Below are 14,858 nucleotides of genomic sequence, written 5' to 3'. Positions count from 1 at the left end.
TAATATATTTGACCTGAATAGTTTGTTGAGAGTACCATTAATTTATTCATTGAGTATCCTCTCTCTCTCTCTCTCTCTCTCTCTATATATATATATATATATATATATATATATGCAATCAGTATAGTAGGATTTCAAAGTCCTTCATATTTCTTTATTCAGGGCTGCAGAAGACTTAAATATGCTAGTTGGAATTTTCCACCAAGAAACATATCTTTGGGCTCGTCTCTCACTGTTGCAAATGACAACTCTTCTTGGACTTCACCATCTGGAGATTTTGCTTTTGGATTCCAACAAGTTGATGAAGCTGGGTTCAACAAAATACCTGAAAGAACCATAGTCTGGTCAGCTAACAGAAATAATCTAGTTCAGAGGGGATCAAGAGCACAACCTACCACGGATGCTCAGTTGGTCCTAAATGATCAGTCAGGGAGACAAATATTATAGAGGAGCACCAATTCTGGTGGATGTGGAGCTGCTTATGCAGCCATGCTTGACGCAGGAAACTTTGTGCTAGCAAGCCCAGCTGGTGTCAATTTGTGTCAGAGTTTTGATCAACCAACAGATCCAATGTTGCCCACACAGAATCTGAAAAAAGGTGGTCAGCTAATTGCTCCCTACCTGGAAAAGAATTATTCAGATGGAAGATTCATGTTTATTCTACAACCTGAAGGGACTCTCCTCCTATACACCACAAATTATCCATCAACTACCAATTATTCTCCTTATTGATCCACCCAAAGTTCTGTGGGCTTTGGTTATCAAGTGATCTTTAACCAGTCTGTCTATATGTATCTTTTATCAAGAAATGGTACTATACTTAATTCTGTATTCTCTGATTCAGCATCAATGCAAGATTTCTACAAGAGGGCAACCCTAGACTATGGTGGAGTTTTGAGGCACTATCTCTACCCAAAGAATGCTTCTAGTAGCAGAAACTGGGCTATGGACTGGAATACTTTTGTCTGTCATACCATCAAATATCTGCCTTGAGTGTTAAGGGAGGGGGAGACGCAGGCAGTGGAGTTTGTGGTTACAAAAGTTATTGCAGATTAGGAGATGATCAAAGATAAAAGTAAAGAAAGGAACCTCGACTGCTGGTTCAATCTTAAAGACGAATGATCGATCAACTTTGATCATAACAGGCTCAGTGCTTTTAGGTAGCTCCATTTCTCTGAATGTCCTCTCACTGCTAGGAATCTATGTTATCTTTTCTCGATTGAACAAATAAAAACAAAAAAAAATAATTCGTCTACACAATGCCATGCTAGACATGAATCCGGTAATTTTTTACTGGCAACGAACACGAAACAGCTGCAGGACAGGAGGCTCCAAGGAAGAACTGGGAGGTGGTGCTTTTGGAATTGTTTACAAAGGGGTTCTAGCCAATGAAGATACACCCCTCATTGCAGTAAAGAAGTTAGGAAAGATAGCCAGAGAAGGCGAACAGGAATTCAAAACAGAAGTGAGAGTTATTGGCAGAACAAATCACAAGAACTCGGTCCAACTTATTGGATTCTGTAACATCTCCTTCTAGTCTACGAATACATGAGCAATGGCTCCTTGGCAAACTTTCTGTTTGGAGACTCGAGGCCCGACTGGTACCAAATAATGCAAATTGCTTTCGGCGCAGCCAGAGGGCTACTTTACCACCATGAGGAATGCAGCTCCCAGATAATCCGTTGTGGTGTCCAGCCTCAAAATATCCTCCTCGACGAAACTCTGAAGGCAAGAATTTCTGATTTTGGACTAGCCAAGCTGTTGAAGACAGGCCACACAAAAACAACTACAGCAATCAGAGGAACCAAAGGGCATGTAGCACCTGGATGGTTCAAAAACCTGCCAGTAACAACCAAAGTAGATGTTTACAGCTTTGGCATTCTATTGCTAGAACTCGTTTGCTGTAGAAAGAACTTTGAGCTTGGTGTAATGGAAGAAGATCAGACAGTTCTTGCAGACTAGGCATATGATTGCTTTAAAGAAGGAAATGTCACCTTTTAGTAGAACAAGATGAAGAGGCAATGGAAGAAATGAAAAGGGTGGAGAGGTTTGTGATGGTAGTAATTGGGTGCATTCAAGAAGATCTAAAATAATGTTAGGAGTTGTTAAGGTGATGCATACGGAAATAATACAAGAAAAAACATATAATTATGTTAAAAAAAATCATCAAAAACTCTAATTCAAAATTTTATTTTTAATAAACATATAATAAGTAAAATTAGATTTATTTATAAAAATAAGTGTTTAATAAATCATTACATGACTAACTCGATCTCAAATAATAATAATAAATTTTAAGGCAATGTATAGATTTTTTATTTATACTATTATTCATATTTAAGTCTTAAAAAACACCATAGAAAGAAAATTCTCAAGAAAACACAAATTCATTTATAATCCAATACAAAAGTCCCAATATTTCACAATGGTGCATAAAATCAAAGTATCATCTATTTATACAAATAATAATAATAATTTTTAAGGTTTTATCTATATTATTATTCATATTTCAATCTTAAAAAACATCAAAGAAAGAAAATTTTCAAGAATACACAAATTCATTAATAAATATTCTACAATAATACATAAAATCAAAATCAAAGTATTCTTTAGATATAAAATCTAGTTTAGTCTAATGAAATATTCTACAATAATACATAAAATCAAAGTATTCTCTAGATATAAAATCTAGTTTAGTTTAATAGATCAGATAAATAACTTGTGAATTCAGAATATAATTTAGGTCAAGTTTTAATTAGAATTGATTTTTTTATTATTAAAATGATATTATTTTAATTTTTTTAACTAAAATAATATGATTTTAAAAAAAAAAATTAAAATAATATTATTTTAATTAAAAAAATTAAATATCCAACAATATATAAATTCAAGCATGGAAAATAATATTATTTTAATTAAAAAAATTAAATGTCCAACATAAATTCAAGCATTGGAGTTGTCATAAACTCATAACTATAACTTCAACAACCCAAGTGCTTTGACACTAGCTTGTGTGGTGCCACTGAACAGGATTGGAGATGTACCTAAGCCAGTAAGGACCAAGTTTTGATTAAGCTTGAGCAATTAACACCAATTGTTGTATTTGGCCCATAACCAGAACATTTAATGAATTTAGAGTTGGTTTTTGATTAAGTTAATATATTTTTTATTTATTTAATCCAAACCAGTCTATATCATCCATAATCGAGGACTGATTTCAGGTACCAATTCCAATCTCTCTTTACTCAGATTATTAAATCAATCTAATAAATGTCCCTATAGTAGATAGCAATAGGGCAAGCTTTATTGTTGTCCCTTAGGATGCGTTGATATTCCATTTATACCCCTTACCTTTGAAATTCCCAATTTCAGCCTTCTATGTTATAAAAGATTCAATCGTTACCCTTTCCATCATACAGCCTACCTTTTTGAATTATGTTTTTGAAAAAATGTTAAGTGTGTTTATAAATGGCTTTTAAAAGGAAATTATTAAAGAAAACAATACAGGGGTAGGATTGTGACATTTTAAATCATAGAGATAGAATTGAAACATTGGTAAAACTATAAAGGTAAAAATAAAGTTTACCTACAGTATGATTTTCCAAATCCTGACCACTACCAATTTACTAATCCCTCGCCATCAAAGAACTTGGCTATTGCTTTCATGAAAGCACTTCATCAATGGTGTGCCTCTTTAAGACCCAAGTTGTAGTTTAAATTAGTGTATGCACTTCCCTTTGTCTTATGTTGATCATACTATGCTTTCACTTGCTAAGTAGATTCATGGGTTTGGTCTTAAAATGGGGATTAATCAAAGATTATACATGATAATGCAAACCCCATTTTTGGTGTCAAGAAGCAACATTTCATTAGAACCTATTGCTGGTTTGCTAAAAAAGTGCTTAAAGTTTAAAGCTTTAAGAGGCGGGAAGCAAGTTCATGCCTGGTTAGTTACTAGAGGGACTGATTTGAGAATATTGTCATTGAATTCAAAGCTTGTTGGCATGTATGCAAGTTGTGGAGACGTAAAGTCTGCAACTTTAGTCTTTAAGAGGATCCGAAACCCAAATGTTTTTGCATTGAATTGGATGGTTTTAGCCTCTGCATTTGAAGGGTATTACAAAGAGGCTATAGGGTACTTTTGTTCAATGAAAGATTCAGTTTTTATTTACAATAAGTATACTTTCTCTATTGTTTTGAAAGCTTTTGTTGGTTTATTGGATTTGAATAAAGGAAAGGAGGTTCATTGTATGGTCAAACAATTGGGTTTTGAAAGTGATGTTTGTGTGGCTAATGCTTTGGTGGATATGTATGGTAAATGTGGGTGTATTGGTTATGCACGTACAGTGTTTGATAGAATGGCGAAGAGAGATATTGTTTCTTGGACTTCGATGATTTCTGGTTATTGTAATGTAGGGAAGATTGAGGAAGCTCTTGTTTTGTTTGAGAGAATGAAGCTGGAGGGATTGGAACCGAATGATTTCACGTGGAATGCTTTGATTTCCGGTTATGCTAGGAGAGGAGACAGTGATGGAGCATTTTCACTTTTGTCGAAGATGACTAGAGAAGGGTTGGTTCCTGATTTGGTTACTTGGAATGCAATGATTGCAGGTTTTGTTCAGGTGGAGAGAGCTGGTGATGCTTTTAAGTTGTTTCAGGACATGTTGGTTTCAGGGGTTAAGCCTAATCTTGTGACCGTTGCAGGATTACTACCAGCATGTGGGATGATTGGTTCAATACAAAGAGGTAGAGCGATTCATGGACTGGTATATAGATTGGAGTTTGATATTAGTAATGCATTTATTGCTAGTGCTCTTATTGACATGTACTCAGAGTGTGGCAGTTTCAAAGAAGCTAGAACTACATTTGAGAAGATACATAACAAAAATGTTGCATCATGGAATGCTATGATTGGATGCTACGGCAAGCATGGCATGGTGAACACGTCCATACAGTTGTTTGAGAGAATGCATGGAGAAGGAATTCAGGCAAATGATGTGACTTTGCTTTGTGTTCTTTCTGCTTGTAGCCAGAGTGGTTATGTTGAGAAAGGGTTGGAAATTTTTTGGTCCATGAAAGAGAGGTACATGGTTGATCGCAAGAAAGAGCATTATGCTTGTGTTGTTGATATGTTGTCTCGTTCCGGGAGGCTGGTAGATGCCTATGAATTAGTGAAGGAAATGCCAATAGAAGTCACAAAATCAATTGTTGGAGCTTTCTTCAATGGATGCATGATCCATGGAAGAAGAGATTTGGCTGGAAAGATGATAGATGATGTTACAAGAGGGGACTTGAAAAAACCTAGATCATTTGCGATGCTGTCAGCTATTTATGCTACCAGTGGAGAAAGGAAGATCGTGAAAGAAAGGAAAGCGCAGAAGGAGCCTGTCTGTAGTTAGGTTGAGGAGAAGGATGAGTTTGTTGGAGTTGAAATAGAGAAAGAAAACAAAGAAGTGAGCATTAAAGCAGGTATTTTCTCCATTGTTATATAATATATAATAGTCATCGAATACAACTCTATCGCGTTAGGATTAAGTTTCTTAATCAATGTACCTGGTAACCCCTTTCACAGACAGCTTTCAAAGTAGCATTCAACTCAAGTGTAAAGCTAGACTTTCTGAAGTATTATCTTTCTTCTTTTGTTTTTTTTATTTATTTATATAAGTGTTCGGGTCAGCTTGCGCGCACTACGATTAATTTCATGGTTCACTAAATATCCTGCAAATTCAGTAATCATGTAAGGCACCGCGGAGATGACAGGTATGCATAGTGAGATTTGAACCCGGGTGTAGAGAAAGGGAACAAGTCCCTCCTACCCGCTGGGCTAACACCTCAAGTGCTTCTGAAGTATTATTTTATAAATTCATGTTGTTTGTGGCCAATAACTTGATCACACATGCTAAAATTTTTCGAATTCAGCATTTCAGCTTAATGCAAATGGTGGTAAGTTGTGAATTTCAGTTTTTTAGGTCAATCACTTGAATTTAAAGTACAGATTCAACTGACTACCGAGAAACTGAACAAACTCTAATTTCAATACATGTAGTTGACTAAAGAGCAGCTTATCTAAGAAAGGAAAACACATTGTTGATCTCACATTCATCTAACAGTTTCCGAGACTTTGCGCCCGAACCTTGTGTAGTTCTGATACATGTTCCTTGTGTGCGGAGCAGGTTAGAGGAACAGAGGAAGCTGATGAAGACTCTAAAGAAGTACACAGAGATGGAGTTGGGATATATACTGGCATTGATTCCTAATGTTTGGTGGAAGTTACCAAATAGGGTCGGTGTTCTGAACATCCAAATGTAGCCTTTGTAAGTAGCAAATCTTTCTAGAAACTACTGAGCCATAACTAATAACCAAAGCTTTTTTTTTTAGGGTTTTGTATTTCTCATGATTCTTTAATTACTTGAAATTTCATATGCCTTGCAGTTTGTAATCTTTCCTTAGAACATCTGATCAGGAAGGTCTTGAATGTTTTATTGTAATCTTTGATGTAGTTCAGTTTTTACCAGCCAAAAATACCTGGTAATTTTTACTAGACTACAGAGGTGGAATTAGTCTTGATAAGCAAAAGCTGGTCATGCAAATAATACTACAGAGTGTTTTTTTTACTTGAAAAAATATGAAATTAATTTAATTAATTTTTTAAAATATTTTTGGATATATTTTTAAAATAGGTTGGGTCATAGAACCAGAGTTGAAGATGAGGCTAAAAGGTTTTTGAGAGTGTGAAAGATTATTTTTTAAAGTTTATTTTACTTGTAAATATATTAAAATAATAATTTTTTAAAATTTTATTTTTTTTTATATAAGGCAAACATTCATATTCTATTTCTAAATCGCTCTATAATTATATTGTTAAATCAATCGAACAAAATATTTGTGTCACTTTGTAAAGCATGCAACTTTTCACCGAATATGCTATAAAGTAGAAAAGCAAAAAACATGGTTGTTCTTTGTGTGAAGTCATGGTCAAGTAGGGTTCAAGAAATTTAACACGATTTGTTAGTAACGAATTGTTAGACAAAAGACACGGGGAAAAAGAAGAAATTGAAAGGGAAATATGGACTGAAAAATGGTACAAGCATCTTGTATAGTTCTAACTAATGTTATTAAATTTTACACGGTCAATTTATGACTCGAAGCAGCTTGGATTTTATATATATATATAAGAGAATTAACTTTTCTAAATTAGACAATAAAAACCAGTTCAAGTTTTTTAAAAACACCATATGAGAGTTAATTTGGTTAACTTTGGATGATTTAGTGGGAAAATTTATTAATCCAATCAAAACTTAATTGAATTTTATTTTTTAAAAAAATTCAAAATCATGTTATTTTAGATTTTTTTAAAATATTTTGAATTTATCCTAACCTATCACTCCACCAATTAACGTTATGATGTTATAGTAAAAGTATTATACAATACATATCATGAATGCAAAGGCTGTAGCATCATATTGGCATTCGTCTTGTAATCATACCTATGATTTATATGAATCAATTTTTTTTTTAATTTTTTTTTAAAGATTATTTGACAAAACACAAGACTGGAGCTTGCGTGGTCAAATTTAGACTTGGAGATCATGTTTTATCAATGTGCTCTAAGGCAGTAGGGGTCCATATATTAGTGGTTTTCCTTGGACCATTTTATAGTATGTGCATTATTTCTTGTAGTGAGGTCCACAAGCATAAAATGTTCCCAAAATTTATTGTCCTTGATATAGAAGAAAAAAGGACATTTAATTGATGAAATTTCAATATCTATGATGACTTGATGTTGTGTAGACAAATAACCAAAGTGCTTTTTTCATTTTCCTTTTTTGGTTGAAGGAAAATGTGGATTCTTGCTTTTTGTTAACGCAATTCCAAATTCTTCTTACTTTCAATGTAGTGTTTCGAGTTATTGCATCTGTTTAGTGTTGCATTTGGTTAGTATTTTGAAGGCAAAAAAAGACAAATACAGAGGCAAAAAAAATATATTTAGTTGAAGGGATAAAAATAAAAATACTAAAAAAAAATCTCTATAATAGTTTTTGACTAAATTTATGTTATTTAAAAATAAAAGGCATATAAAAACATGTTTTATTTGTGATTATTATCTTTGTGATTATTATCTTTGTCTATTCTATTTTGAAATAGCAAATAAATGTTACAATATACTAGTATATACTTTATTGAATAGATTAAAAGTTAGAATACATAAATAAATAAAAATTTAAGAAAAATAATCTACCCAAGACATATTTTCTCATTTTCTTTAAATAACTTGTCATCCTTGATTCTATATAATTTATTTGGAATCAATTTTTTATTGTAATTGAATTTAGTTGCAGTGTTTAATTTGAATTCAATTTATAAATAAATTGAATTTACATATTTGAAATAGATAGAATTCAATTCATTTTGTTTTTTATATTACTCTCCTAACCTTTATCTTAATTTTTAAAAATTCTCTAAAAAAACAAATGGGTAGATCTAATTTATTTTTATATGAGTTTTAGAGATTTCAAATTAATCACCGACACTTACTATAGTATTAAACATGAAATTTTATTAAAAACTCGTAATTGAAATTGAATATAGAGATCGCGGGCATGTTTTACAAGATAAGTAATCATTTTTTAGTGCTTACAAGAAAGACAAGCTCGAGAAAGAATCCAAATTGAAATTAGTCTGAGATAGGAAATGCATGACATGCCCCCTTACGTATTGTGAAAAGGTCGTCAAGATTTATGACTTTCTTCATCAATGTTTGGACAAATTCGGTTGTCATCCATTACATGAACTGTCAAGCTAGCTAGGTTCAGACTTTGTCTGCTAAACACCACTAAAATTTGTGGCTCTAATTACGTTCTGTGGTTTTGGATACCTCAATTTTGACAAACTAATCTTCCCTTTGGATAGATGATTTTCAGTTCTTAAAGTTCTTGTGGTAACTTGCAGTCACAATACATTGATATGGTGTGTTCATGTTGGTCGACTGCATTCGAGATTAATAGCTGCTCAAGATAAAATTTGATTAAAAAGATTTACTCATTTCTTTAATTTTCTTCCATTTTAATCTTGAGGTTACCATGCATGTAAACAAACAGAAATATATACACCTCAATTTTGACAAACTAATCTTCCCTTGGGATAGATGATTTTCAGTTCTTGAAGTTCTTGTGGTAACTTGCAGTCACCATACATAGATATGGTGTTTTCATGTTGGTTGACTGCATTCGCGATTAATAGCTGCTCGAGATAAAATTTGATTAAAAAGATTTACTCATTTCTTTAATTTTCTTCCATGTTAATCTTGAGGTTACCATGCATGTAAAAAAACAAAAATATACATATATATATATATATATATATTTGATTTGGAGGGCATATATATTCTTATACATGGAGATAATTTTAACGTTGATCTTATTTAAAATCAGCACACAGAGATACATATCTTTCCCCTATCTTCAAATTTCACCTCATCCTCCAAAAGTTCAAACCCAAGATTTTAAGGGTATTTGAAATTATAATAGTAATTTATTTTGATTGTTTTTTTAAAAATATATTAAAATAATTTTTGATATTAGAATATCAAAATAATCTAAAAATATAAAAAAATTATTTTGAAATAAATATAAAAAATTTATTTTTTTAAAGCATTTTCAAAACACAAAAATAAATAGACTTTTTAAAGAAATTTTTTTATGTTTTAATCCTTTTGGAAACATACCATCACATATTTAATCGGATGTTATTATTGTTATCTCACCCCGACAATATCCATCAATCAATAATCCCTTAAAACATTTGCTCACTAAACATTTGCTTATAGAATTAAATTACTTGGAGTTGCATAAATGGGGAGAATGAGAGATAGTTTGTAAGGGGATAGCAATCATCTTGGTTTGTTTATCTATCAAAGGGCTTTAATAATTATGACAAATTATGACTTCATCTTTAAGCAAATATTAAAAAAGAGTTTTATACACATCATTATATCTCATTCTTACCTATAATTTTATTTTTCCATTCTTTTCTCATTCTTGGTCAGGCTACAATAGTGATAATCATAATTATAAAATATGATATGAAAGTCAATATAAAATATAATTGCAAGTAGAGCGGGTTTACTTTGATTAACCCATGTCACAAAAAAAAAAAACACTTGAATCAATATCGTTTTATTTTTTTATTTTTTAAAATCCCACGATTTTATTACTGATCGCTAGGCTGAATTTTATACCTAGGGTCACAATGTGAGACAATGATATTAGTAGAATTTCTATAATAATTTACTGCAGCGGAGGGGGAAAAAAAAACAAAAACAATTGAATCCATTAATGTTTCGAACTGAAATACCTTCAAATAAAACTACACATGATCGATCTACTAGAAGTAATGCCATAGGTATGTTCTTTACAAGGTGGTATTTTGTTGTTCTGATATCCAATCTAAGAGAAGGATTGTTCAAAAAACAAAAACAAAAAATCTAAGAGATATAAATGTTTAAAATCTAAGAGACATTTTAACAAATCTTTTGAAGGAAATTATTTTTTCTCTCGTTTGTTTTTTTATGTTGATACATATTTGAAAAGTTTTTTTTTTTTTACTTTATATTAACACCAAAATTTAAAATACCTTTGTAAGTAAAAAGACCAATAAAAATTATAAATATATCATCTACTAAAAAAATAAAAAACTTAAGGTCCTCTTTGTTCCCATGATGTGATTTGTATTTTATTGTAATTATAATTTTGTTTTGTTCTAATTATAATTTTAAAATATTTAATTAATTAATACACATCATAATTTTGTATGGTATCACTGAAAACTCTCTTAAAACATTGATTAAATAAAAAATATAATTTATAATTTTTTAAATCTATTTATTAAATCACAACTATAAAATTTATCACAATAATAAATACTCGCTAGAAAATTAATGCTAAATAAATCTTCGCCTCCTAACAATATGAACCAACTTAAAAAATTTGGTTGTGTTAGATTACTTTGTGATAATATTATAAATATAAAAGAAATATATTTAATTAAAAAAATAAATATATGAATATAAAATAAATTATTTTCAGTATAGTTTTTAATTTTAAAATGGAATTTTATATTTTTAAAACATGAAATACAAAAAATCATGTATTCTCTTCTCTGTTTTCGTCATGTATATCAGAATCTTGTATTTAAAAACAGAAAGTATACGAATACATTATTTGCTTTTACTATATTTGTTCAGTATCCAGACACTAATTTTTTAAAATGTAAAAAAGGACGGAGAATCAAAAGAATTTGAAGGGGGTTGTGTAGATTTATTTGGAAACAAACACATGCAAAGAGATGGGTAACATGGACAAAAGCTCCATGTTTTCAAAGTTTGAACTCCTAAAACAATAGACAGAAGTTTCATAGTATGGTAAAAAAGTACACAAAAGTAGGCCACTAACAGAGCAACATTCGATCTACCTTTACCACAATACCCTTGTCCTTCAATTTTCTTACACTCGCCTCCCTATACACAGATTACATCACACACAGACCAAGGAACCAATCAACAAATATCTATCAACTCTTCTTTATCTCCCCTTCTCCTCGTCTTCCATTTGGGCCCCGTTTGTTTTTGAGACACAGCACTTATAGCTGTACTTTTGTTTTGCAATTCTTGGAATCTTAATGTTTCTTGATCTGGGTATCAAGTATTTCTTCTTTAGATCATGGTTTAGTGTTAAAAAATCTTTGCTTTTGTCTCTATAAGAGAAAAACCCATCTGGGTTTTGGTCTTTTTTGTGCGCCTTTGCTTTCTTTAACAGATTCAAAGTGATGGGTTTCTTGATAAAGTTGCAAATAAGGTTTGTTCAATATCAGGTTAGTTTCGTTTAGCTCTTTTGTTTTCTTGGACATGCTTGCTTTTTGGTATTGGTTTTTTAGTTTTTGATGTTTGTGGGCTTTGGGGAGCTACTTAGAGATTGTTTTTGATGATTAGTTTAGCTCTACTATGTCTATATATTGTGAAAGTTTAGATTTTTATGCTTCTGATGGATCTTACTTCGAAATGGTTTGAGGAGATTTATGTGGTTTTTGAAAGTATTGTGAGTTGCTGTGTTTGGATTCTTTGATTGATCACTTTTCAAGGTATCAAATTAGTGACCCTTAATTTTGAGTTAATACTACATAGATGTGTCCTTTTTTCTTGATTTCACTTTCACTGTTGTTGATGTTATTGCGTTTCTAGCTATTGCAAGCTATGCGGTATCTGTTTCAATCCTTTTGTCTTAAATACCTCAAGTTTTATCTGCTTTTGCATATTTCTGATTTGGATTTAGAGATGGATGCTTCCTGATGCTGCATTTAGCTGCTGTGGAAATATAGGAAAAAAGAGCGAGTCATATGATTTATTATTAATGGGCATGGAAAAACTAGGCTGTTAGTTACTCAATTGATTCTTTAGACTATCTTTAAGAATTTGATTGTTTCAGCTATTGAACGGACATTTGATAGGAAGAAAAACTGATTTGTAATTGTGTTTCTCAGGGTAAAGTATATGTTTTTATCATGAAATGAATTTCAGCTTCATATCTATAGTTCTGTTCTTGTTTGGGGGTTCTGAGCTGAGAAAATGGCATTTGGCCTCTGAGTGATCCATTTTGTATAATAGGTCATTGATGGAAAGGCAGCTATCATAGTAGCCTATGCATTGAGATAAGTGAAACCATTTAAGCATTTGGAATCTTAAAAATGATTTCATGCATTTATTACTTGAAGTATTTAGAAGGTAGTGTGAAGTCATCTTTAGAAACATCTCTGGATATAGACGCAATGTTTTCTTTTAGTGACAGCAGTGGAGGTGGGCTAGTTCGTCTTAAAATTATTCATTTATCAAGCACCACTGATCTGAGAATAGAAATCTTTTTAAGCTTTGTAATTTATGCTTCTGTTTAGCATGATATGTGAACTCTGCTCAGAAGGTTCATTCTTGTGAAATCGTGGGTTGTGCTGCTTGCCTTTGAATTTTTGTGATCAAAAGCTTAACTTTTGTTTCTTTCATTTGGGCAGAAATATTCTTCATCTGTATGAGTTTTTCTTTTACGGAGTTATAGAAGTATGGGTAGAGGCAGAGGTAAGGGAAAGAAGTTGACTGTGAGCAATCATGATGATACTGGAAGTGGCGAGGAAGAGAAAATTCCAGCGCAGAAGAGAAGGGGACGGCCCCAAAAACCACTGAAAGATGACATTGATGAGGAAGAAGTTGAAAAAATTGAAGATGAAGAGGTAGAGAATGGAAAAACTGGTATCACAAGCAAAGAGACAAAAAGTCCAACGGCTGCAGAAAATGGAAAGAAGAGGAAGCGATATTCACAGGCAAAGGAGAAACCTGATTCTGTAAAGGAAGAAAATGGTGTTGGAACCAGATCAAGTACTGATGACTCAACCAAGTCTAATGGTTTTCGGCATAACAGAAGTAGGCGGAAAAACAAGCCTCGTCGTGCTGCCGAAGCAGGTGTGGAATGTAAGTGAAGGCAATCGTTGGCTTTTGCAGCGGGTCTCTTGTTTTGATGACTTTCCAGATAAATTATATAGGAAATGAGGCCTACTACGATCTCCAGTTTCATTTGAATTTTTTGGTTAATCATTTTTGGTAATCTTTTTGCCAATCCCTTCTCACTTTAATTGGGAGTTTTGTACTTCCTGTAATTTTATAATGCTATTATGTTTCATACCATCACTTGGTTCATCTATCATATGATTTGCAAACCTGCTTGGCCTGTTGAAATGTCCTCTTCATTCCTTCGAACTGTCGTGATTTCTTTCTACAACAGTATCTTCTTGCGACTTGTAATTTGGACATCATCATAACACAGTCAGTGCTGCTGGTTGAACTCTGTCGAGAAGTTGCACCAACAGTGAAGTCTGTTCATATTAAATTTATGCTGTTCTTTCTTAGTTCTTAATTGTTATGCATATGAGCTGGAAAAACCTCTCAAACTGGTGCACCTCCTGTCTTGGCATTTCGTTTAGCTGGTAGGAGTTAAGAGGACTACTATCACTGGAATAGCGTATCAGACTGTGGCGAGTAGCCGAGTTTTGCATATGTATTTTGCATTTCTTTCCTTGTCTTCTGGGTGGGTTGTGCAGTTGTTTTGCTTTACCAGGTCTATAGCTTCCTAATTACGTTTCATTGATACACATACCTTGCCTCAGCAAAAGAGATGTAGATATGACTGTTGGTTGTCGGCTTTTGTCTTCAGGAATCAGCTCAAGTTTGTCCTTAGTGGAAGATTACTTTATGCAGTAGTGTTGGTTAAAGACAAAAGGTTAGAAATTGTGCATGAGAAGCTTCCTTGAAAGTCAGTTAATAGTGACAGTGAATCTGGGAAATTTGAATGGATCACTTGAAAACCCTAAAAGCATCTAACCAGAAGTTTGTCCATATATTAGATGAGTTGGATAAGTTAATTTGGTTCAAGTTAGATCAATCTAAAATATCAGATTTTAAAAAAAATATTATTTGAAAAAATAAATAAAATTATATTTTAATACAACCAAGTTTGATCATACATCCAATTTATTTTGAAACTCAACCTAGGATGAGGTTTAATAATAACATTGTAAATAATGTACTTTCTTGTTTATTGAACCAATATTGCTGGTAATATAATGTGTCCTTTTGTAGTTTTCTTGCGTCATTCATGTTTCATTGTAGTCCATGTGAATGTAAGATATTGCATTCTTTTCTGGCTTATACAATTGCAACCAGCAAGAAACTCCAAGCATGCTACTATTTGGGTGGGTGGGTGGGTGGGTTGCCCTTCGTAGACTTTTGTTGAGCAGCTACCAATACAAAGAGCAGGAGCTCT

At 32.3% G+C, this 14,858-nt stretch overlaps 2 protein-coding genes and 1 pseudogene across 2 annotated transcripts; all 3 read left to right on the top strand.

Moving 5' to 3' along the window:
• The first annotated feature begins 395 nt into the window (after positions 1–395).
• Positions 396–2,093, top strand: LOC105135017 (G-type lectin S-receptor-like serine/threonine-protein kinase RLK1; annotated as a pseudogene).
• A 1,531-nt stretch (positions 2,094–3,624) lies between these two features.
• Positions 3,625–6,538, top strand: LOC105134956 (pentatricopeptide repeat-containing protein At5g59600-like). Its single transcript, XM_011039587.1, has 2 exons — positions 3,625–5,469; positions 6,174–6,538. The coding sequence occupies exon 1, from the start codon at positions 3,801–3,803 to the stop codon at positions 5,397–5,399; it is 1,599 nt and encodes a 532-aa protein (XP_011037889.1). The 5' UTR covers positions 3,625–3,800; the 3' UTR covers positions 5,400–5,469; positions 6,174–6,538.
• Positions 6,539–11,402: 4,864 nt separating this feature from the next.
• Positions 11,403–13,774, top strand: LOC105134955 (nucleolin-like). The gene is made up of 2 exons (XM_011039586.1): positions 11,403–11,868; positions 13,057–13,774. The coding sequence occupies exon 2, from the start codon at positions 13,105–13,107 to the stop codon at positions 13,516–13,518; it is 414 nt and encodes a 137-aa protein (XP_011037888.1). The 5' UTR covers positions 11,403–11,868; positions 13,057–13,104; the 3' UTR covers positions 13,519–13,774.
• The last annotated feature ends 1,084 nt before the right edge of the window (positions 13,775–14,858 follow it).

The sequence above is a fragment of the Populus euphratica genome, unplaced genomic scaffold (genome assembly GCF_000495115.2).
Source record: "Populus euphratica unplaced genomic scaffold, PopEup_1.0 scaffold57.1, whole genome shotgun sequence".
Taxonomy (NCBI): Eukaryota; Viridiplantae; Streptophyta; class Magnoliopsida; order Malpighiales; family Salicaceae; genus Populus; species Populus euphratica.
Note: the sequence above shows the minus strand (reverse complement) of the source record. Positions and strands in the feature narration are given on the sequence as shown.

Excerpts from the sequence above, each read along its gene's own strand:
- LOC105134956 (XM_011039587.1), top strand. The coding sequence starts at position 3,801 with ATGGGGATTAATCAAAGATTATACATGATAATGCAAACCCCATTTTTG.
- LOC105134955 (XM_011039586.1), top strand. The coding sequence starts at position 13,105 with ATGGGTAGAGGCAGAGGTAAGGGAAAGAAGTTGACTGTGAGCAATCAT.